Source organism: Canis lupus, chromosome 1, assembly GCF_003254725.2.
Source record: "Canis lupus dingo isolate Sandy chromosome 1, ASM325472v2, whole genome shotgun sequence".
In the NCBI taxonomy this organism is placed as follows: Eukaryota; Metazoa; Chordata; class Mammalia; order Carnivora; family Canidae; genus Canis; species Canis lupus.
Genome location: NC_064243.1, coordinates 97,229,289 through 97,251,548, shown reverse-complemented (window position 1 = coordinate 97,251,548; position 22,260 = coordinate 97,229,289). Strand labels below are relative to the sequence as shown.

General features: G+C 45.9%; 1 protein-coding gene across 1 annotated transcript in view; it reads right to left on the bottom strand.

Annotated features, from left to right (window-relative positions):
* Window positions 1-22,260, bottom strand: part of SHC3 (SHC adaptor protein 3) — a 108,995-nt gene that overhangs the window by 18,212 nt on the left and 68,523 nt on the right. The window contains exons 7-11 of the mRNA XM_025423594.3: window positions 20,681-20,807; window positions 12,335-12,485; window positions 11,310-11,397; window positions 7,489-7,644; window positions 3,798-4,093 (exon numbers count right to left, since the gene is read on the bottom strand). Coding sequence (XP_025279379.1) covers window positions 3,798-4,093; window positions 7,489-7,644; window positions 11,310-11,397; window positions 12,335-12,485; window positions 20,681-20,807 — 818 coding nt within the window. The remainder of the gene's footprint in view (window positions 1-3,797; window positions 4,094-7,488; window positions 7,645-11,309; window positions 11,398-12,334; window positions 12,486-20,680; window positions 20,808-22,260) is intronic.

The window sequence follows — 22,260 nt, the reverse complement described above, 5'->3', positions numbered from 1 at the left end:
TAATAGTCATACTTGTCTTTCCTTAATCATCCTTTGGTCCATAAAGACTGAGTAATAAACTATTAGCTGTCTTCACTCTATGAGATGGTATAACTTAGGTAAATTGTGAATTTCTCATGTTAAAAAAAAATACGTAAAGGCACCTGGATGGCTCAGTCAGTGAAGCATCTGCCTTCAGCTCAGGTCATGATTCTGGGGTCCTGGGATTGAGCTCCATGTCAGGCTCCTTGCTCAGCTGGCGGGGAGTCTGCTGCTCCTTCTGCCCCTCCCCCTGCTAGTGCTTTCTCTCTTTCTCAAACAAAATCTTAAAAAAAAAAATACCTGAAAGTTTCAACTAAAATCTTTATATTCTCATAGAATTGCTTGGGTATCTTCTTTCAGAGAACAGAGATGAATTCGTAGCAGCCCTTGCCCATGGAAACCGCTCTGCACAGGTTCTGTTCAGGAAAGCTTATCTGTGATGACACACCTGCCAGTAGCACCTGCTTAGCACCACGTGGCCTTTGGGCGCTCAGCTCCGAGAAAGCCCAACATCCACCTGTGCCTTCACCTGCTACGTGTGTGTTGAACACTCACCACATGCCTGGCACTGTTCTAGGTGCGGGCGTGACACAATGATAGTCTAGAGGGGGAACCAACTGATAAGCAGGTTAACAAATAAATGAGTGCTTGTTTGTGATAAGGGCTTTCAGGTCAAGATAAATCACGGTGCAGGAATAGGGGCTCTCTGGAGGATCCTATGTGAGATACCACGGGATGGAATCCTTCTCTGTAAGACATGAACATAACCCTATACTGTTGACACCCCAACCAGATGAGTAACACAAGCAAAAGGCAGCAAAGATGATGACACTCGACCTCACTTAGGACCAAGAAGGGCTTGGTCAGGACCAAGACAGGCTAATGCCAGGATGGAGCATCTGAAAGACCTGCCTGTGCAAATCCCCACGTCCACAGACCTGGGGTAAGACCACGTTATTATTACATTATTTCAGACGATGCCAAAGAAGCATTTGACAAATGTCCATGACGGGAGTAATTTGGTGATTAATACGTACAAATTCCACACCAGCACACATCGTGTCTTGTAACGGGTTCACGGACGTCGCCCTGGTGTCGGAACCAGTGCCTGGATTTGGTAGCTATGATGTGTACAGTTGTTGAGTGAGTGAATGAGTGAGGGAGTGACATCCTTTGGGCTGATGAAGACAATCTACCAAAAGCTTACATCATCCTTCATGGAACAAAGCCTCCAACAAGCCCCTCCCAGGCAGGGAACACGACCAAGGCGCCCTCTCCAGGTCAACGCCCAGGGGCACCTGGTGAGCATGGTTGGGGAGAGACCATCCTGCAGGCTGGGGCCCTGGAAGGCAGGGCACACAGCTATCGGTGTTCGCCACAGCCTGGCCGCTGTTCCAGAAAAACTGCTGCAGTCAGCAAGATTTCTGGGCACAAGATCATACCATATTCCTCTCCCGGAAGGATTCACTCTTGAGAAAACGTAGCCGAAGTGACAACACACCACTTACAACAAGAATTAAAACCAGACTCTCTAGGAAGTAACCAAACAAAAGAAACACAACTTTCTGGAGAAAATGTTTAAATACTAACAAGAGACATCTTAACACTAAATAAGTAGAAACTTGGGCCATGTTCACGGATGTGATGATTTGATGCTGAAGAACAGTCAGCGCTCCCTGAAATTCAGCTGTAAGTGCAATGCCAGTCCCACCAAAATCATGCATTTTCGGAGCCTGGATAAACTGACTCTAAAACCAGAATGAAGAGGAATAAAGGCCTGAGAACAGCTGAGATAGAGAATGCAAAAAGGAGTTTCAAGAAGGACTCACACCACCGGATGTTAAGACTATGTCAAAGCCATAATGACTGAACAGTCGGTAATCATACCAGGATGGAACAGTCGCCTGAACAGAACAGGGGGGACACTCGAGACACCGCGGGACATCAGAGGGCCGAGTGAGCCGTACAAGCCAACGCTGGCTCACTGCCTACAGATTTAAAGGATGCTGGCTCCCTGTCTTATGTGATCGCCACAGGACCTCTAGTCAGAATCAAAATGTAAATGTGAAAAATAAAGCTCTCAAAGCCAAGCTGAGAAAATATAGAAATATAGAAGAGATCCTCTAAGAGATCCTCTAAGACTCAAGACCGTAAACTTTGCAAACGGTAAACTTGTGTTTGGTGGAGAACATCATGCACCAAACGACAAGCTACTTGAAAGTCACGGGCTACTGGAGAGTTCATACGGTAATTTTACAGCTGAGAAACTCAACACTCGAGCCCAGAGTGAGGATCAGCAGAGAAAAGTGGGGGAAAGGCAGGAATATAATGTTCACAGGAGGAACCCGTGGGTGCCGGGAAAGGATGGCACAGTGTGAGCCCCGAGACATGCTTTCTTTCTCACCTGCACCCTCCACCCAAGATTTGCCACGTTGGGAGGACGACAGTGAGGAGGAGGAGGAAGGAGCCCTGGCGCCCAGCTGCCTCGCCTCCAGTAGTCCAGCCATTCTGGAAGCAGATGCAAGCCCCTGGTGACACTAGATGTAGGCGTCTCCTGTGACCAAGAACCCCAGGCCTGGGATAAGCCCCAGAGATATCATCGTGGGGAAACATGCAGGAGGCTATGCCTTCACCTCTTCATCAGAGACTTCCATGGGGGTCATGTGGCCGCAGATGGGGGACATGCGGCAGCCCCCAACCCAAGTGATGCTTCTGGGTACAGAAGACACCACAGACAGATCTCAGAAATATGTGCAGAGGGAAAAATGAAAGAAATGAAATGGGATTTGAGGGGCAGTATCATGTTTGCAAATTTCTAAAAGTCACAAACACACAGTATGTATTTTCCCCCATGTACATATGTGGGAGTAATCCACATGACCGAAGAAGGTGGGTTAGAAGGATCTACATGACAGGAGTGTTGGTCCAGGTGGAGGGGAGAGGAGGCACAGAGCCCAGGTGCAGACACCTGAAACAATAAATCATGTCAGGTCCCCCCCTCGTCCCCCACTCCTGCCCCAACCACCAAGTCCAACCGAAGACGGAGGCTTCATCCCTACGCATCAATCAGGACAGGCAACACTCTTAGCTACTATTCAATAACTCTAACTGGGTCTTTGTTTTCACTGGATAAGGTTTTAAACAACAGTCTTGGAATTTATTTAACGGTTCGGTTAATATCATTATATTTATTGAGCTTAGCAATTCTTGGACAGTGCCAAGATCAAGCCGAATCTATTTATTGACTGGAAGGTGGGAAATCAGGCAAACCAACAGAGCTCTTCAGACCTGACCGCACTGCCAGAAAAAGCCAAACCCACTGTCACAAAGTGTGATTGTCCAGAGCCAGAAAGCAAGAGGCTAATTAACGGGGGCTTCATGTCCTGCTTCATCACAGCTTACACCCTAGGAGCATAAACTCCATGACTCAACTTTTAGAGATGCTTGAGGTACATACTGAAAGCCCAGGAGCCCTGCCCTTGTGTGTCCACTGTGAATCTATGGGCCCGGAAAACTTTCTCAGTGCTGGTATTTATTTATTGTAAAGGACATCGGCATCAAAGCTTTCACCCCAGGCCCCTTGTGATTTTGCAGCACGAGCCTGGTGCTGGCCTGATGGCACGGGCCCTCTGTGCCAGGGTTCCTGGGTCCCGGATGAGTGGCCACCAGGACCTCAGCAGGCACGTGTGAGTAGTGGAGGGAAAGCGTGGTCACCCAGCACACAGACCAGGGGGGACCATTCCGAGGAGGCGGGTCCCGTCCTGCCCCGTGCTCACCGTGCCTTCCGGGTCCACCAGCAGCAGGTGCTTGGCCTGGCCGTTGTGCATGCCCGTGAGGACGAAGGAGCCCGGGTTGGTGGCGCTCTTCCTGACCAGGAAGTCCCCATCGTTCTTCAGCAGCCCCTCGGCCTCCTTCCGGCTCATCTCCCCTTGGTACCAAGGCTCCCCTTCCAGCTCTTCCAGCATTTTGGCATCTGGAGCTCTGGGAGTGACGGGGCTGATGCACTCCACGGAGGCTGCTTTGCTCAGCACAGGCCCCAAGGACTGGTTCCTGAGAGCGTCTTCAAAAGGTTCTGTCAACAACAATCGCCAAAAACAAGTGAACCCCCAAGAAGAGCAAATGACAAAATGCACAATGGGATTGATGGAAATGCCAAGGCAACTTCCACCAGAGACAAACCTACAGAAAAACGACTGGCTGGTAATACTAACTGCAGCCCAAACCTTGGCATGACTTTCTGACGAGTCTGCTTTCCCAAGACAGCTGGGCGCTGTGCGTCGTGCCAAGGATTTGAGCACACCCTTTGTCTAGCCAGTTAGAATGACCTCACTTTGGCATGCTGTGCGAGGCCGGGCATATTACACACCATCTACTTTTTCTGGAACATCAACTAGCCTTTTAATAAATCTGTTTTCTTCTGAATGAAAATTTGCCAATGCCAACAGAAATACACAAAGAAAAAAGATAATCTACAAAGTTAGATTTAGTGCAAAACCTATACCCAACCCAGCAGATGTTTGTTTCAAAATTCTTGCATCAGGCAAATTTTTAAAGGAGAAGAAAACTGACATTTATGGGGTGCCCTATGTGTGACTTGCCCTGGATTAGGAGCACTACCTCCCCTTGCCTTCTCTTGTGTCTCTGTGGAAAAAAGCTCCCGTGTGACTCTCTGTGGTGGAGCATGACAGCACAGCCTTCAGGACACACTTCCCAGCGCGGGCGCAGCCCACAGCAAGTCTGCTGCTCTAACAGCAAAAGTCTGCAGCAGCACAGGAAGTCCCTGGGGACATCTGATTAAACCTCAGCTGTCCATTTTCAAATGAGGCAATATGTACAAAGGCACTCGAAAAGCACACGGTGCCACACAGCGTAAGGTGTGATGATGACTACATGGGACCCTGCTGCCAAAGCAGCACAATGCAAGCACCACGAGAACAGGAACAGTTCTCTCCTGGGCACAGCTATGTCCCCAGAGTCCAATACTGTTCCTGGGACATGTCCAGCCCTACAAATATTCAACAAATGCTATAGAATCAGACCAATTATTAGAGGATGGGCAGGAGTGAGGTGAAAAAATGAAACCCAAATCAGGGGATTTTGGTATTTGTTCAATTGTTCACAGATCTGGGAATAAAAGCAGGTTAAAATTATTGCCTAAAATGAGTTTTTTTTGTCCTATTTTTTCCTGATTACCTGGAGTAATTGAAAAGTTGTATACCATTTCTACACCATCACCAGCACCATCACTATCAAGACCATTACTACTGTCACCATCATCACCCTCATCGTCACCATCACCACCATCACGACCATCACGACCACCCTCACCATCACCTCTCTGCCATCATCAGCATCACCACCACCATTGCCACCATCATCACCATCACCACCATAATCATCATCACATCACCATCATCACCACCATCACCCTCATTATCACTATCATCACCACCACCACCATCGTCATCATGACCATCATGACCATCACCACCATAATCATCATCACCATCACCCTCATCATTATTATCATCACCCCCATCATCACTACCACCATTACCACCATCACCACCATCACCACCATCACCACCATCATCACTATCACCACCATCACATCACCATCACCATCACCATCATCCTCATCAACCCTATCATCACCCTCATCATCCCTACCACCATCACCACCATCATCACTCTCATGGTCCAAAATAAACAGCATAGAGTGCTGGCTTAATTTTTTTGCCAGACTTTTCAAAAGAAACTAGCCTCTCCAGGGCCCTCTCTTCCTCTTGTCTCCCCTTCTCTGGTTTGGGAGCAGGTATAGAACTTGATGGATGACAAAGAGTGGTTCTGGTTCTCATTTTCCCATCTGAAACCCTCATCTTACTTACCTTTCCTCAGGCTCTGGGGCCAGGAGCCACTGGTAAATTGACTAAATCAAACAGTGAAAACTGACCATAAATACAAGTACTAAGCTGCAGTTGGGAGCCACTACTCTGCTCTGAGTCTTGGGAAAGTTGCTTCATACTTCTGAGGCTGTTCCCACATTTTTTCAGAAACCAAATTTGATGAGATGACCGTTAAGGTGCCTCCAAGCCCTGAGAGTCCCCAGTTCTTCTGATTTTTGCAAGTCCGAATGGAAGTCTACTGTCTGGGAAACCTAAGTGGCAGAGGAAGAAGGCTTTGGTGGTCAGAAGGCCACCCGATCAAAGCGGCACTCAAGTCCATCATTCACACACAACACCAGGGAGAGCGCACGTCATGCCAACAAAGCTGCCGTGACCAGGGCCAAAGTGATGCAGCATCTAGGACCTGCGTGTTCTCCTCTGTAACACCGTAACAATAATGGTAGCTACCTGCATGACTGCTGCAAAAATTAAATGAAATAATGAATGCCTGGCACATGATAGAACCTTGTTAAATCTGGGGATCCCTGGGTGGCTCAGCAGTTTAACTCCTGCCTTCAGCCCAGGGTGTGATCCTGGAGTCCCAGGATCAAGTCCCACATCAGGCTCCCTGCATGGAGCTGGCTTCTCCCTCTGTGTCTCTCTCTGCCTCTCTCTCTCTCTCTCTCTCTCTCTGTGTATGTGTCTCTCTCTCATTAATAAATAAATAAAATCTTAAAAAAAAAAGAACCTTGTTAAATCCTAAGGAATTTCTTCAGCCTATAAAATGCTCAAGGAACTGATGTGAAATATGGGGATGTACAGCTCAGGAAGCACTTTCAATATCGCATAGCAACAATTCCCACTCTCATCAGCCAGTTCCTGGTTGGTTTACTTGTCCCAGCCTACACGACCCTCAGCGGGTGCATGGCACACCTCATGATGCTGCTGAGGGGCTTCCCAGCACACTTCTTACCCTGTTTGGTTTCTCGCCAGGGCACCTGTTGCCAACTGCTAACATACACTGGTTATTTGAGCTCCAGGAGACTATCTTGCTTTCCTGCAGACCCCAGTAAGCAGAATAGTATCTGACCCACACTAGGTGCTCCAGCGACAGGAATATGTGAGAGTGAGCACGTGTGTGCCCGCCAGAGGGTGTATCGCCCTTTCTTGCTCAGGTGTTGTCTTGCTCAACAGACTTGAGGGCTCTGTGAAGCATGCCTTTCACCGTGGCAGCCTTAGCAACTGATCCAGTATTGGGCACCTATCAGCCCACTAAGATTTAAGTGAATACACAAACCAGTGTTGTTTTGTGTGTATTATCATTTGTCCTGACACATGTGCAGATCTCCAGGAGGACAGTCATTCCAGAGAGAGGAGAAATGGCTCTGCTTCTAGACCTGAGAGGGGGTGCCATCCCAAAGCAGAGGGCAGCCAAGCTCAGAGCCTTGGAAAGCCCAATCACAACCCAGAAAAGTGCACAAAGGCATCCCTGTTCACCAAAACCCCGCTAGCAGAAAGCGTGCTAACTGCACAGATGTCAAGCCGAAAGCAGTGCAGAGAGCTCAGAGGAATGGCAACCCACTCATGTCGAAGAGGTCCTTCAGCGGGCTGCTCTCGGTGCTGCTGCCCGAGGCCGGCGTGGCCTGCACGGGGATGTGCTGGGCGTTCACGTAGGTGGGGGCTTCTCCGGGGGCCGCGGGCACTCTCGCTTCCGGCGTGCTGTAGATGTCCAAGGACCCTGCAACAAGAAGACAAACCCTCTTTCCTCTTACAATGGAAACTCTGGTCATTTGGGCACCATAGGTGAGCTGCCCCGCACCTCACAGAGACGTTCCTATGGGCCATCCATCAGGTAACGCCTCCCGCGGGTCCCCATCACCTACATGCTCCTCTTCGGACCCTGTCACCACTGCTCTGCGCTGTCCGGGACAGTCTCCCAGCCTTCATGCCCCCGGCTCTGTGCAGGAGGCCCAGGTGGGCGTGTGATCGAGGACCCCTACCCCCAGGCAGTGCCTCAAGGGGACCTCTCAGCTGGGCCAAGAGCAAGCCAAGGCCAGCCCAGGAGCGAGGGCCCTGCCATTGTCACCCGAGGGGTGAGGGTATTGGGTGATCACACCTGTTCAGGGCACAATGGGAGCCCTGTACCTGACACACAGATATACCCTTCTGCAGGGCCATCTCTGGAGAGAAGTGCCTTTCACACCCTATGGGCAGCCCAGTCCTGTGGGCAAGAGGGCTTTCTAGGCTCCCCAGAACCCATAGTGGGGCTTTTGGCAGCAAAACATGCATGAGAACGCAGGTGTCCCGGGAAAAGTCCTTAGTGGGGAGTGAGACCAGCAAAGTCAAGAACGGTCTCCACTCCTACTCCTGGACACCACTTCACGTGTCCTGAGTTACCTGTCCTGGCTCAGCCGTGGCCATTTGCAGCTCGTGTGTGTAGGTGCTGCAAACAAATCAGCCTGTAGGAAGGATTCTACAGACTAATTTTTTAAAAGGAGAAGATGAAAATCCCAGTGAACAGCTTTCCTGACGATGGCCCTTTCCCTCTCAGACCAGGGCAGGTGCGGAGCTAGGGCAGGGGACACACAGGCCATGAGGGTGCCGGGAGTTAGTTTTCAGTTAGGGATGATGGCTGCCAGCAAGTTAACAAAGGACATTCTTATTCAACAGAAGAAGATATTTATTGCTTTCAAATGAGAAGCAGAAGCTTGTTGAGGCATAGGAGCCCCAAGTTTCAGGCACGTGTCTGCCCTGGCGAGTCTTTATGTTGTCTGGTCTTGATCCGGCCAGGGTGGCTGGAACATACAACAAAAGACCTCATTTTTAAGTGAACCTGACATTTTTCCAAAAAAGTCAATATCTAATGTAAATAATGTGTCTGTTAGGCCTTCGCAGTATTATGTGGTTAGGTACACATCTGTTATATAAATACATTTTAAGTGTTTGTAGAACAAAGATGGAAACATAGGAAAAACGTGCCTCCAGCAAAGTGATGACTCAGGTTAGCTGAGTCTGTCCTATTTTAGATGGAGCCGCGTGGTGGCCCTGGCCAGGCCCAACCCTGTGACAGCCCAGCACATCCAGGTCCCCCTGCAGCTGGGTAGGCAACACCTGAGATGGTCTCACCAGGGGGAAGTTCTAAAACTGTACTGTCAATAAATAAATAAATAAATACATACATACATACATACATACATACATAAATAAATAAATAAATAAATAAATAAAATAAAACCGTACTGTCATTTACTCCCCGGCACAAACAGCCGTCAGGAAGGGGAAAGTCTCAACATCAAACCAAGAGATGGTTATATGTATATACATGGACACGTACGTCGGACATTAGGTCTTAATTCACTTGTCGCTCCTTCTCCATCAGACGCTGTATAGTCACCAGGTCTCTGAGTTATTGAAAGAGCAAGAAGATGTTTGAGGGAGCAACACATTTAAAATTAGAAATGCAACTGATGGAGCACCTAGCTCAGGTCGTGATCCCGGGGTCCTGAGATGGAGTCCTGCATGGGGCTCCCCACAGGGAACCTGCTTCTCCCTCTGCCTGTGTCTCTGCTTCTGTGTGTGTGTGTGTGTGTTTGAGTAAATAAATAAAAATCTTTTTTTTTTTCTAAAGAAAAGAAATGCAACTGACTTCTGTGCATTGATTTTTGTATCCTGCCACAAATTTGCTGTATGAGTTGCTGATTTGCCACGTGAGTTCTAGCAATCTTAGGGTGGAGTCTTTGGGTTTTTCCATATACCATATATCATGTCATCTGTGAAGAGGGAGAGTTTGACTTCTTTGCTAATTTGAATGCCTTTTAATTGTCTGATTGCTGAGGCTAGGACTTCTAGTACTATGTTGAATAGCAGTGGTGAGAGTGGACGTCCCTGTCGTGTTCCTGATCTTAGGGGAAAGGCTCTCAGTTTTTCCCCACTGAGAATGATATTTGCTGTGGGCTTTTTGTAGATGGCTTTTATGATGTCGAGGTATGTTCTCTCCATCCCTACACTTTGAAGAGTTTTGATCAGGAAAGGATGCTGTATTTTGTCAAGTGCTTTCTCTGCATCAATTGAGAGGATGATATGGTTCTTATCTTTTCTTTTATTAATGTGATCTATCACATTGATGCATTTGCAAACAGCCAAACTGTGGAAGGAGCCAAGATGTCCGTTGACAGATGAATGGATAAAGCAGACGTGGTCTATATACACAATGGACTATCACTCAGTCATCAGAAAGGATGAATATGTACCATTTACATTGATGTGGATGGAACTGAAGGGTATTATGCTGAGAGTAGTAAGTCAATAGAAGAAGGACAATCATCATATGGTCTCACTTATATGGGGAATATAAGAAATACTGAAAAGGATTATAATGGAAAGGAGGGAAACTGAGTGGGGAAAAATTAGAGAGGGAGACAAACCATGAGAGACTTAACTCTACAGAACAAACTGAGGATTGCTGGAGGGAAGGTGCGTGGTGGGATGGGTAACTGGGTGACGGGCACTATGGAGGGCACATAATGTCATGAGTACTGGCTGTTACATGTTGGCAAACTGAATTTTAAAATCAATCAATCAATCAATCAATCAATAAGACATTTAAAAAGTGAATTAAAGTAAAAGAAACCTTTAGGAATTCCTAGGTGGCTCAGTGGTTGAGCATCTGCCTTTGGTGTGATCCCCAGGTCCTGGGATCAAGTCCCTCATTGGGCTCCCCACAGGAAGCCTGCTTCTCCCTCTGCCTGTGTCTCTGCCTCTCTCTGTGTGTCTCTCATGAATAAATAAATAAATAAATAAAATCTTTAAAAAATAAATAAAAAAAAATTTAAAAGAAACTTTTAAAGCACACACACCCCTGTGTGTATAGAAACAACTATCTGGGGAAGAAGACTTGGGTTAGCAGCTAGCTCCTAGCCCCGTGGGAACTGTTTCCAGGGTGGGCTGTGGGTCCGTGCTGGCCTCCCTGACAAGATGGACACGTGTCCTCTGAGAGCACCCAGGGCCCAGGGGGGTGGGTCCTCACAACCCCGGGGCCATCTCCAGAGCAGGTGGGCTCCATCCTTCCTGAGGGTGACCCTGGATGGGGGTGGGACCAGGAAGGGAAAGCTACTGCCTGTTAGGAGCCCCGGGGCTCAGCCCCATTGCAGAGGTAGGGACAATCAAAAACACACTTCAGGGGCCCCCAGCCAGCGCCTGTCTGAAGTAGGTGCAGTGCCTGTGGGGAGGTCAGCCCCTTGGCCCCCTGGCAGGCAGTCTCTCCTGCAGGAAGGATGTCCCCAGGGTGCATGCGAACAGGAAGTGCTGGGATCTAACACCTGCGTGTGGGTGAACTCCCCGCGGGGAGCACGCTGCTGCCGTGATTGGGTGATTGGTTGTCTCCCACCTCACCTCGACACTCACCTTGCCGGACAGGTGTCTGCTGCCAGTCCTCGCCAAACGGGTCTCCTAAGTGTCTCCCCTGGTAGTAAGTTTGCTCTTTTCCTGCAAACTGTGGACACAGGTAAATACACAAAGAGAAGAAGCATCATCCTCCCTTTCCCCATCTCTAAAAGCCACGATGCAAGAGAAGGAACCTCTGTGGACTGCCGGTTCCTTTCCCAGTTATACCCATTTTTCCTTCATGCCTCACAGCTGGCATTAGGATTTGGGAAATAGGTTTGCATAGGTGCAAGGAATAAGATGCATCTCATCAAAACTATACATGCCCACTTTGTTTTCATTTTCTGCCACCAACCCTCCCTAAATTTGGCCGAAATTGGAGCTCTCTTAATGCAGCCTCATCACTTGCAAAGGAAATTTCAGCTGGGGTGGTTCTCTGGGTCAGAACATACCTCCCACAACCATTCACACCTGGGCAAGTCCACCCCGTCCATCTCCGTGTCAGAGCTACTGACACTTGATTTCATTATTATTTTGCCACTTTTATTAATATCACTGTCAGTCACATAAAGTAGGTCACCTCAAAAAACTCTATAACGAAATCCAGATACTGTAACTCTAAAAAGAAGCTGCCATACTGGCATGTTGAGTTGAAGGAAAAATCAGAAAAATGAGTAAAAAAGAAGGCTCATAAATTTCTCATCATTTTAAAGGCCCACATCCACTCTCTTTTCAGGGAATGCAAAGAGCCCCAGGCCTTTCAAAAATCTTGAACTGGTTCTTCTCCTCATTAGGAGAAATTTAAATAGGATTTGTCCCAGGATGGAGAGGAGACCCCAGGACTCATACCTCTGGAATCATAATATAGTTCCAAGACATTTGGTTAACACCTTCTGATGTTAAAACGAAAGCCTCCCATACTTGTCTGCTTTGCATCATCCAAGGGGAGAAAACAGGTGAGTTATTCTGTCAAAGGACTAGACACCAGCCTGCAAATGAAGTGGAAGAAAGTGGAAGGAATTAAAGCTCAGGTGACCACGACTTACCTGGGCTGTGTCAGGGGCGTGGGGTCTGGCGTGCAGCCGCACATCCACGAAGCCCCCTGGAGGAGGTGTCTTGCTTGGGATGCTGTTATAGTATGGGTGATCTGATCCGTCCCCCTCCTCTTCTGTCCAAGGCTCATCCAGACTCTGCATCCTGTTAGAAGAGGATTTTTCCAGAGCTTAAGCCAATAGTTGAGCTCATCGTCAAAACCAACAAATCTGACGCTAGCACCTGCTACCCCAGAAAAGAGAGTCAGTCACTATCTCCTCACTATCTAGAGCACAATACTGAAAAGTAGATGAATGGTTTGGCCAGATATTTCTACTTTATTTGCAGTTTCACCTTCTGGAAAATGTCCGTTAGATCTGAAACAGAGAACAACCCCTTTTACAAAAGTACATTTAATTAAGAAAGAAAGGATTTATATCTAAAGATAATGCACGTTCATTTTAATATGTCAAGACATTACCAACTAAAAAGCAGAGATTTTAATGACATTGAAGAAAATGACAGAGTAAAAACCTCTGTAAATTCTCTCTTCCATAGCACAAACAAGAAAACTGGCAAAAAAATTTTTTTTCAGAATCAACTTTTTCAAAACCCTGGAAATTAAGCAGAAGCTTGCAGAAAGTAGTATTTGTGTGTATCTCTGTGTATGTTTTTTAAAGCAAACAGTTATAAGAACAGTGGCTTGTGGCATTTTAGCTTGCCCTATTCCTGTCTCCATGGTAGCCTTGAAATCCAACAGCCCACAATCACAGTGTAAACCAGCAGCCTGACAGCCATAGGAAGGGACAAAACAGCACTGAGGCTCTTTCAAAGCCCCATTCCAGAGAACGATCATAATCTTTTTTTTAAGATTCTTATTTATTTATTCATGAGAAACAGAGAGAGAGAGGCAGAAACAGGCAGAGGGAGAAGCAGGCTCCCTGCAGGGAACCTGATGTGGACTCCATCCCAGGACTCCACGATCATGACCTGAGCCAAAGGCAGACGCTCAACCACTGAGCTACCTGGGTGCCCAAGATCGATCATAATGTGATCTGTCTGGTCTTTCCCTAAAAGACGTCATTTCAAGGCTGTCTTTATTTAACCTGATTCAGAGCTTGCTCAGGGGAAAAAGTTCCTCCCCAGTGGCATTTGTCAAAAACAACTGGAGGCTATTGTTCAACATCATGGCTCCTTGAAGCGGTAGATAGCATTTGGTGTTCTAACAAACCAGTAGGTAACAAAGAGGAGGCTATCAAAAAGCCTAAAAGGAAAATCTGGGCAATGGGATGTCCATAGGGACCTTGATCAGCTTCAATACATTTCTGGAAGTCTAGAAGGCCACATGTTTGTGTAGCACTGTGTTCATACTCTGGATTGTGTGCCTGCTTAGGAAAAATGTGAAAAGGTTTTAGTTCTCACCTCTGGTTGACTTTGAAACCTACATAAGCAGGAAGTAAAGGGTAAAGCAGAGTTGTCAACACCTTGGCTGAGTGTTGAAGTGCCCTAATACTACAAACAGCTCCTCAACAAACAGGAGGAGATTTAATGGCACCAAGCATTGAAGGAAATCTCTCTCTAATCATTAGCTGACTAATATGGGAACCAAGCAGAGTTATCAGTGTCATATATGCCAAAGAATACAGATTTTTACACCATTAGTTTAGAAAATCATTAGAACAAACAACCACAACAAACAGTAGCAACAACAAACCCTGAGGAGGGGAGCTTCTCAAGATTTGCCACTATAGTAGTTAAAATTTCCAGTTTCAATGAAAAACTATGAAATATGCAAAGAAATAAAGCACGGCTCATGAGCAAGAAAAAAGGCAATCAACAGAAACTTTTTCTAAGGAAACTCAGATTCGGGACTGATGAAACATTTTAAATTAGCTACTTTAGACATGAGAATATAGGAAATCATCAACAAAAAATAAACATGAGACTGTGGTCTCACCAAATAGGGAATATCAAAATAGAGGTAGAAGTAATTTTTGATATAACCAAATAGAGGGATGCCTGGGTGGCTCAGTAGTTGAGCATTTGCCTTCAGCTCAGGGTGTGATCCCACAGTCCCGGGATCAAGTCCCACATCAGGCTCCCTGCATGGAGTCTGCTACTCCTCCCTCTTCCTATGTCTCTGTCTCTGTCTCTCTCTCTCTCTCTCTCTGTCTCTCATGAACAAATAAATAAAATCTTTTTAAAAAATAAAATAAAATAACCAAATGGAAAAGGCTAGAGTTTAAAATGTTAATAACTAGAATAAAAAATTCATGGAGGAGCTCAAAACAGGTGTAAATGACAGAAAAAAAGAATGGCAGAATTTAAAGATAGCTCACTTAGGACTCTCAAATCAGTGAAATAGAAAGAATGAAGAACTAAGGAAAATGAACAGAGCCTCAGAGACTTATGGGACCCCATTAAGCAAACCAACATATACATGAGGGAGTCCCAGAGGAAGAAAGGGAAGGAAAGGGGCAGAAAGAACACAAGAAGACATCATGGCCAGAAACTTGTCAAATTTGATGAAGATCATTGATTTACACATCCAAGAAGCTAAAAAAAGAAAAACCACTCCAAATAGGGTAAATGAAAAAAGCTTCAGACCCCAAATGTCATAATCAGACTGTTTAAACCCAAAAAGAAAGACGGACTCTTGAAGGCAGCAAGAGAGAAGCCACTCATCATGTGCAAGGGATCTTCACTAGTATTTAAAGCTAATTTCTCATCAGAAATAACAGGCCAGAAGACCATGGGATGGCATAGTCCATGTACAGAAAGAAGTACTGTGTACCAAGAACTCTATATCCAGTAAAACTACCTTTCCAAAATGAAGCAAAAATTAAGACATTACCAGATGAACAAAGAAAATTCATCGTAGCAGATCTTCACTATAAGAGATACTAAAGGGGGTACTTCAGGCTGAAATCAAGCACTAAAGAGAAACACATATCTACACAAAGAAATGGAGGATTCTGGCAAAGTTAGCTACACAGGTAAGCATAAAAGACAAGATGCAAGAAAATACAAGTAACTGTACACCAGCTAGGCAATCTAGATGAAATGAAAAAATCCCTACCAAGACTCAGACTACCAAAACTTACTCAAGAAGAAATAGAAAATCTTAATAGACCTGGAAAGAAACTGAATTAGTAACAATTAAAACATCCTACACTGCAAGAAAAGCTCAGAATCATGGCTTCCTGGTAAATTCTATCAAACATCTAAAGGAGAATTAATAGCAATTCTTTACAACTCTTCTGAAAAATACAAAAGGGAGGAATATTTCCAAACTCAACCTATGAGGCCAGTATTATCCTGATACCAAAACCAAACAAACATATTACAAGAAAAGAAAGCTGCAGACCAATAACTCTGATGAAAATGAATGAAAAAAAAATCCTCAACAAAATACTCACAAACCAAATCCAGTGACATATAAAACGAACTATACACCGTGACTAAGTGGGATTTATCTCAGCGATGCAAGGTTGGTTCAACATTTAAAGTCAATTGAAATGTATCATATCAACAGAGTAAAAACAAACACCAAATACCTCAATAGACACAGAAAAAATATTTGACAAAATCCAACATCTTTGCTTGACAAAGACACTCAACAAACCTTGAATAGAAGGACATTTTCACAATCTGTGAAAAGTCCACAGCTAACCACAAGGTTAAGGTGACAAACTGGGTGTGGTACTTTCTCCCTAAGGTCACAAACATAAGAATGTCTCCTCTTTCTATTTCTAGTCAGCCTGGTACTGGATCGAGATTCTAGCCAGGGATATTATAGAATAAGAAGAAATAAAAAGCACTGAGGTAAAACTTAGAAGAAAACATAGGGGGCAGCCCAGGTGGCTCAGCGGTTTAGCGCCGCCTTCTGCCCAGATCTGGGCATCGAGTCCCACGTTAGGCTCCCTGCATGGAGTCTGCTTCCCCCTCTGCTTCTGTCTCTGCCTCTCTCTCTCTTTCTCTCTCTCTCTGTCTCTCATGAATAAATAAATAAAATCTTAAAAAAAAAAAAAGAAAACATAGGTATAAATCTTTGTGACCTGGCATGAGGCAATGGTTTCTCATTTTTTTTCCCAATTACCTCCATTTTTTAAATTTAAATTTCTTTTTTTTTAAGAGTTTATTTATTCATGAGAGAGAGGCAGAGACACAGGCAGAGGAAGAAGCAGACTCTCTGCAGGAAGCCCGATGCGGGACTCGATCCAAGGACCCCAGGATCACCCTGAGTAAAAGGCAGATGCTCAACCACTGAGCCACCCAGGAGCCCCTAAATTTAAACTTCTTATTTAAATGCAATTAATTAACATATAGTGTATTATTAGTTTCAGGGGTAGAATTTAGTGATTCATCAGTTGCATATAATGCCCAGTGCTCATCACACCACATGCCCTCCGTCATGCCCATCACCCAGTTACCCCATTTCCCCAACTATCCCCCTCAGCGACCCTCAGTTTGTTTCCTATGATGAAAGTCTCTTATGGTTTGTCTCCCTCTCTGGTTTTATCTTATTTTATTTTTCCCTCCCTTCCCCATGTTCCTCTGTTTTATTTCTTAAATTCTCCATATGAGTGAGATCATATGATATTTGTCTTTTCTCTATTTCGCTTAACATTGATGGAATAATAAGTTCCATCCATGTCATTGCAAATGTCAAGATTTCATTCTTTTTTTTAAGATTTCATTCTTTTGATGGCTGAGTAATATTCCAGTGTGTGTGTATCTTCTTTATCTGTCATCTGTCAATGTATATCTAGGTTCTTTTCATATTTTGGCTATTGTGGACTATGCAATGGTTTCTTACCCATGACACCAAAAGCAAAAGTAACCAAAAAAAATAATAAGCAAACTGGACTTCATAAAAATTAAAAACCATTGTACTTTAAAGGACACTATCAAGAAGGCAAAAGACAACACACGTAACGGGAGAAAATATTTGTTAATCATGTATCTGGAAAGAGACTAGTATCCAGAATTTAAGAAGAACTCCTACATCAATAAATGGGCTAAAAATTTGGGCAGGCATTTCTCCAAAGAAGATATAGAAATAGACAATAAGCACATGAAAATATGCTTAATCATTAGTCATTGGGGGAATGCTAGTGAAAATCACACTCAGTGTGGGGTAGGGTAGCTGTAATCAAAATGATGGGCAATAATACACGTCGGCGAGGATGCAGAGAAATTGGAACCCTCACACATCACTGGTAGAAATATAAAATGCTACAACCACTTTGGCAGTTTCTCAAAAAGGTTAGCATAAAGTTACCACATGGTCCAGCAAGTGCACACCCGAGTATTTACCCAAGAGTGCTGAAGCCTGTGTCCACACAAGGACTGTACACATCTTCACAGCAGCATTATGCACCCGAGCTAAAGGGTGGGAACACCACAATGTTAATAAAAGGATGAATGGATATACAAAAGGTGGTATAGCTGTACGACGGAATGTTAGTGAGCCCTAAAAAGGATGCTGCACTAGTATATGTGACCACCTGGATAAATCTGGAAAACATTCTCCTTAGTGAAAGAAACCACTCACAGACTAGGATTCCATTTATACGAAATGCCCCAAACTGGCAAATCCATGAAGACATAAAGTAGATGAATGGTTGCCTGGGGAGAAGGGGGAGAAAATGAGTGGTAACTAGTGATGGGAATGAAGTGATGAACATGTGCTGGACCGAGGCAGTGGCGATCCTTGTATAATTTCTGAACATACTAAGTATCACTGAATTATATGCTTTATAAGAATAAATTTGATCTTAAATGAATTACATATTAATTTTAAAAAATAGAATATTGAGCATTACCTACTTTTGAATTGTCATTGTCTTCCCTGGTTTTGCATTGAAAATGACCTTAAATTTCCATAAGAAAAATTCACAGAAAAAAAATCTTCCAAGGAAAAGCAGACCACACCAAAAAAGAATCCCCATTCATCCAAGAGTACTATTTTTTATTTCCAGTTGGAAATGGGTGATGAATCCAAATCAGAGTCTCTCTCCCAACAATGAATACAATGAACAAGAAATAATTCACAAGAAAAGCTGCCCCCTCACCAGGGACAAGGGAAGGAAAGAGGAATCGTGGGCTGCAGACACGGCACTGCCGTCTGCGGGGTCCTAACACCTCCACACTCCCTCCACGCCCAGCTGTCCACATCTCCACTCCAAGCCATGGGGACCAAGGAGCTGGATGCACCAAATTCTCATACCTCTGGCTATTAGTTACCAAGGTGGAGAGACATGGCCTGAGGGAGTGTGTAGAAGACCCAAGGGGAACTCCCCACAAATAGAAGCTCCTGTGTTGCTGGTGTCTGGATCTCGGCATTTCAGGAGGAAAACCAGCCAGCATCCCCCAGAGTCAGGGTCCTGGAACAGGGCAGGGAGGCATGGAGGGTCCTTTCATGGGCCTGGCTGTCCCCAGCTAGAACATAGTGTCCCCACCTGCTCCCATGCTCTCAGACCTGCTCAGTGAACGTGACAAGTAGCTTCTCACACAAGACGACAGGGACATCAGGCGAGTCCCCTCATTCCTGCTCTGCTTTAGAAATGTTATCCATTGGGCACCTGGGGGGCTCAGTCGGTGAAGCACCCGCCTTCATCTCAGGTCATGATCTCAGGGTCTTGGGATAGAGTCCTGCATAGGGCTCCCTGCTCAGCGGGGAGTCTGCTTCTCCCTCTGCCCCTCTCTCTGCTCGTGCTCTCTCTCTTTCTGGTCTCAAATAAAGAAAATATTTTTTTAAAAATAGAAATTTTATGCCCATACTTGCATTTGGAGTTGAAGTCTTTCTTGACAGATAAGATCCTGTCTACTTCATTTTCTTTCCCTAAACTTTTTCTTTCTTTTCTTTCTTTCAAACTTAATGATAGAAAAAATTATATAGAAAATTCCTACCTTAAGTACATTCCCAGGAAAGTATGGCAGTTTGCATAACTCCCCCACTCATTTTTGTACATATTTTTAAATATATTTATTTGACTATTATGTAACATTTCAAAAGTACAGAAAAGTATAGTAATTAATATAAAAGATATGCCTCCACCACGGAGATTAAACAAGTGTGAACATTTTCCTCTGCTTGTGTCTTTTTTTTTTTAAGAAACAAAATTTGTCAGACTTACATTGGATGGATAGATATGTCAAGTTAACAGTAAAATGTGAATGGTGGAATCTAGAAGGTGTATATACAGGTGTTCACTGGAAAATTCTTTCTGTACATTGGAATATTTTCTTTCTCTTTTTTTTAAGATTTTATTTATTCATGAGAGACACACACACACAGAGGCAGAGACACAGGCAAAGGGAGAAGCAGGCGTCCTGCGGGGAGCCCAATGTGGGACTCGATCCCAGGACCCAGAATCACGCCCTGAGCCAGAGGCTGATGCTCAACTGCTGAGCCACCGAGGTGCTCTATTGGAATATTTTCATTATGAAATGTCAGGGAGGAGACACACCTGACAAATACAGTTAAATCTCATCCATCACCACCCGGTCCTCAGGTCCTGTACAGTAGGGATGCAATATTCTTACATTTTTATAGTCTTCATATACACACACATTTATCCATAAACACAACGTTTATTTGGTTTTAAAACTTCCATAAATGTTTCCTATCCTGCTTCACTCCAATTAAGATTTTTGAGAATTATTTTGGTAATACACCTATACCAACTACTCTTTTTAATGACTATGTCCCATTCTATATAAAACTTAAAAGTGGCAGGAGAATAAGTGAACAAACTTTAGAACTTATGATTACAGTGTATACAATGTTACATACGATTCATAGAGTTATATACAGTATATGCAGTTTACGGATAAATGGGTGTGTATAAAGAGTATAAAAACACGTCTTGTGGGGCATGCGTACCCAGGCCACAGGAGGCCCTGAGTCCCTAGGCCACGCACCTCAGGATATCATGGAGAGGCCCCAAGTCATGACTGTGCTACCCATGATGGCAAAGACAAGGGACATGCCGCACCTGCCCCATGCAGACCCAAGGAGGAGACACATGGGAGCTTCACCTGGTTGCAGAGAAACAGCACCAAACATTTTACAACACATTTGTGTAACCTTGGCTACCGTCCCTATAGTTTCTGGAAAATGTTTTCCTAAACATTCAGAGCATCGCCCATATGTTGGCCTCCATCTGTGGGTCTCTTGGGCCTCAGCCCGGCCTCACCAGGTGCCTCCAAGCTGGGAGCCCTGTAATGACCATGTCTGTCCAGACCCACACCCCATGGAGGCCATGTCGTGGTTTTCTCCTCTCGAGCGATTTTGAGAGGAAAGGCTGTAAAACACAGAAAGGCCATGCAAATGGTGTCACAGTGCAACTCACCGGTCGTGGAATGCGGGGACCTTGGAAGGACACTGCAAATACTGCTTAAACCGGAGTTCGAAGGCCTGTCCGATGGAGCCGATGACGTCCTGAGCCAGCCCGTCGCAGCACTCCAGAATGTGGCAAGCTGTGAGCACAAGCAGCACAGGCCCCATTAGAGACCGGGGGGCCAGCAGGCTCCTCCGTGGGAGCCCTTCCCCACGGTGAGGTCACAGTGGGGAGGGGCAGGGAGCAGGGGGTGGTGGGGTGCGTGTCCCTCACCGGCTGTCCCAGCAGTGCCACAGATGCAAACTGTTGCCATGGGGATGCACCTCTCAACGGCTGTCTAAAACTAATGGTTGTATTTGTAAATGCATTTTAACATTTTTAATTTCAAATTGATTGCTCTTAACAATTTCTTAACAGTCTATAAAATACCAGCTCAGAGCCCAGCAGAGAGAAGCAGGGTTTGGAAGGAAACACCCATTTATCCGTAAACTGTTTGATGGGAACATCGGCGACATCTGAACTGGATCATAGCAAGAAATGAGCCCCCCCAAGGCCCCGGGGGCCTAGAGAACCCACCTAACCCAGCTCTTGTGGAGTGAGGCCTAAGCTACCCCGTGGATGCAGAGGGGGTTGTTTGCTTACTTCCCAGTGGGAGTCAAGTGTCCTCACTGAGTGTCGCAACTCAAAGACACCAAAGATGAATTTAAAGGGGTTATTAATTCACCGGGGGCTCCCACCACATGCCACCTGCACCTGCTCCCATGTGACATAGGCTACTCGTGCAGGTTCTCAGAAAAGCAGCCTGTGTTAAAGAGCAGATCAAAGCTGGGGGGCGGGGGGTCAGTGGCCCGATGAGGGCCCCTCGGGGGCCTGGAGCAACTCTTAGCCACTCTGTGACAGGCCCCCGCCAGCCCTGGAGGGCACCCTGGCCGGCAGCATGGCTGAGGCAGAATTGGTATGAACCGCCAGAAAAAAGAAGGATCAGAGGCAGAGGGCGGGTCCCCACTCCACGAGAGAGTAGGATGTCTCCTCCCAGACACTCGTCCTGGTTGGGGGGGGAGGGCCGCCAGAGTCCCAGCCCACCCTGTGTGACCTGCATAGCATGGTCTTGTCGTAACGGGGTAAAGGTATTGTCCGCCGAGAGAGGTGCCAGTGCCAGTGTCACCCTCCATGTGGCTCCCAACAATGGCTAGGACGTCACTGTATTTCAGGGGGGCCCCCTAGAGGTGTGGCGGGAGTGGGCAGGCGGCGGGAGGAGGCACTTCCACAAGGGGAGCTGTCCCCACACCCGTGACACCACCAAACCGTCCTCTGGCTGCACAAAGCCAGCCGGGCCATGCAGCTCACTGGGATGGCTGCTGCCAGGCCCGGGGGTCCTCAGCTTCCTGTCCCCCCCAGGCTGGAGGAGAGCCCACGGAGGACATGGGGAAAAGCATGTCCTGGGAAAAGCCACGTGGCTGTATTTCAGCTCCCGATCACAGTGCACGCCCTTGGGAACACTAAGGATGGCCGAGAGGTGTGTCCCAAGAAGACCGATGCCCAGCTGCATTTTTATTATTGATTATTTCTATAATTTTATTGTTGGGATTGGT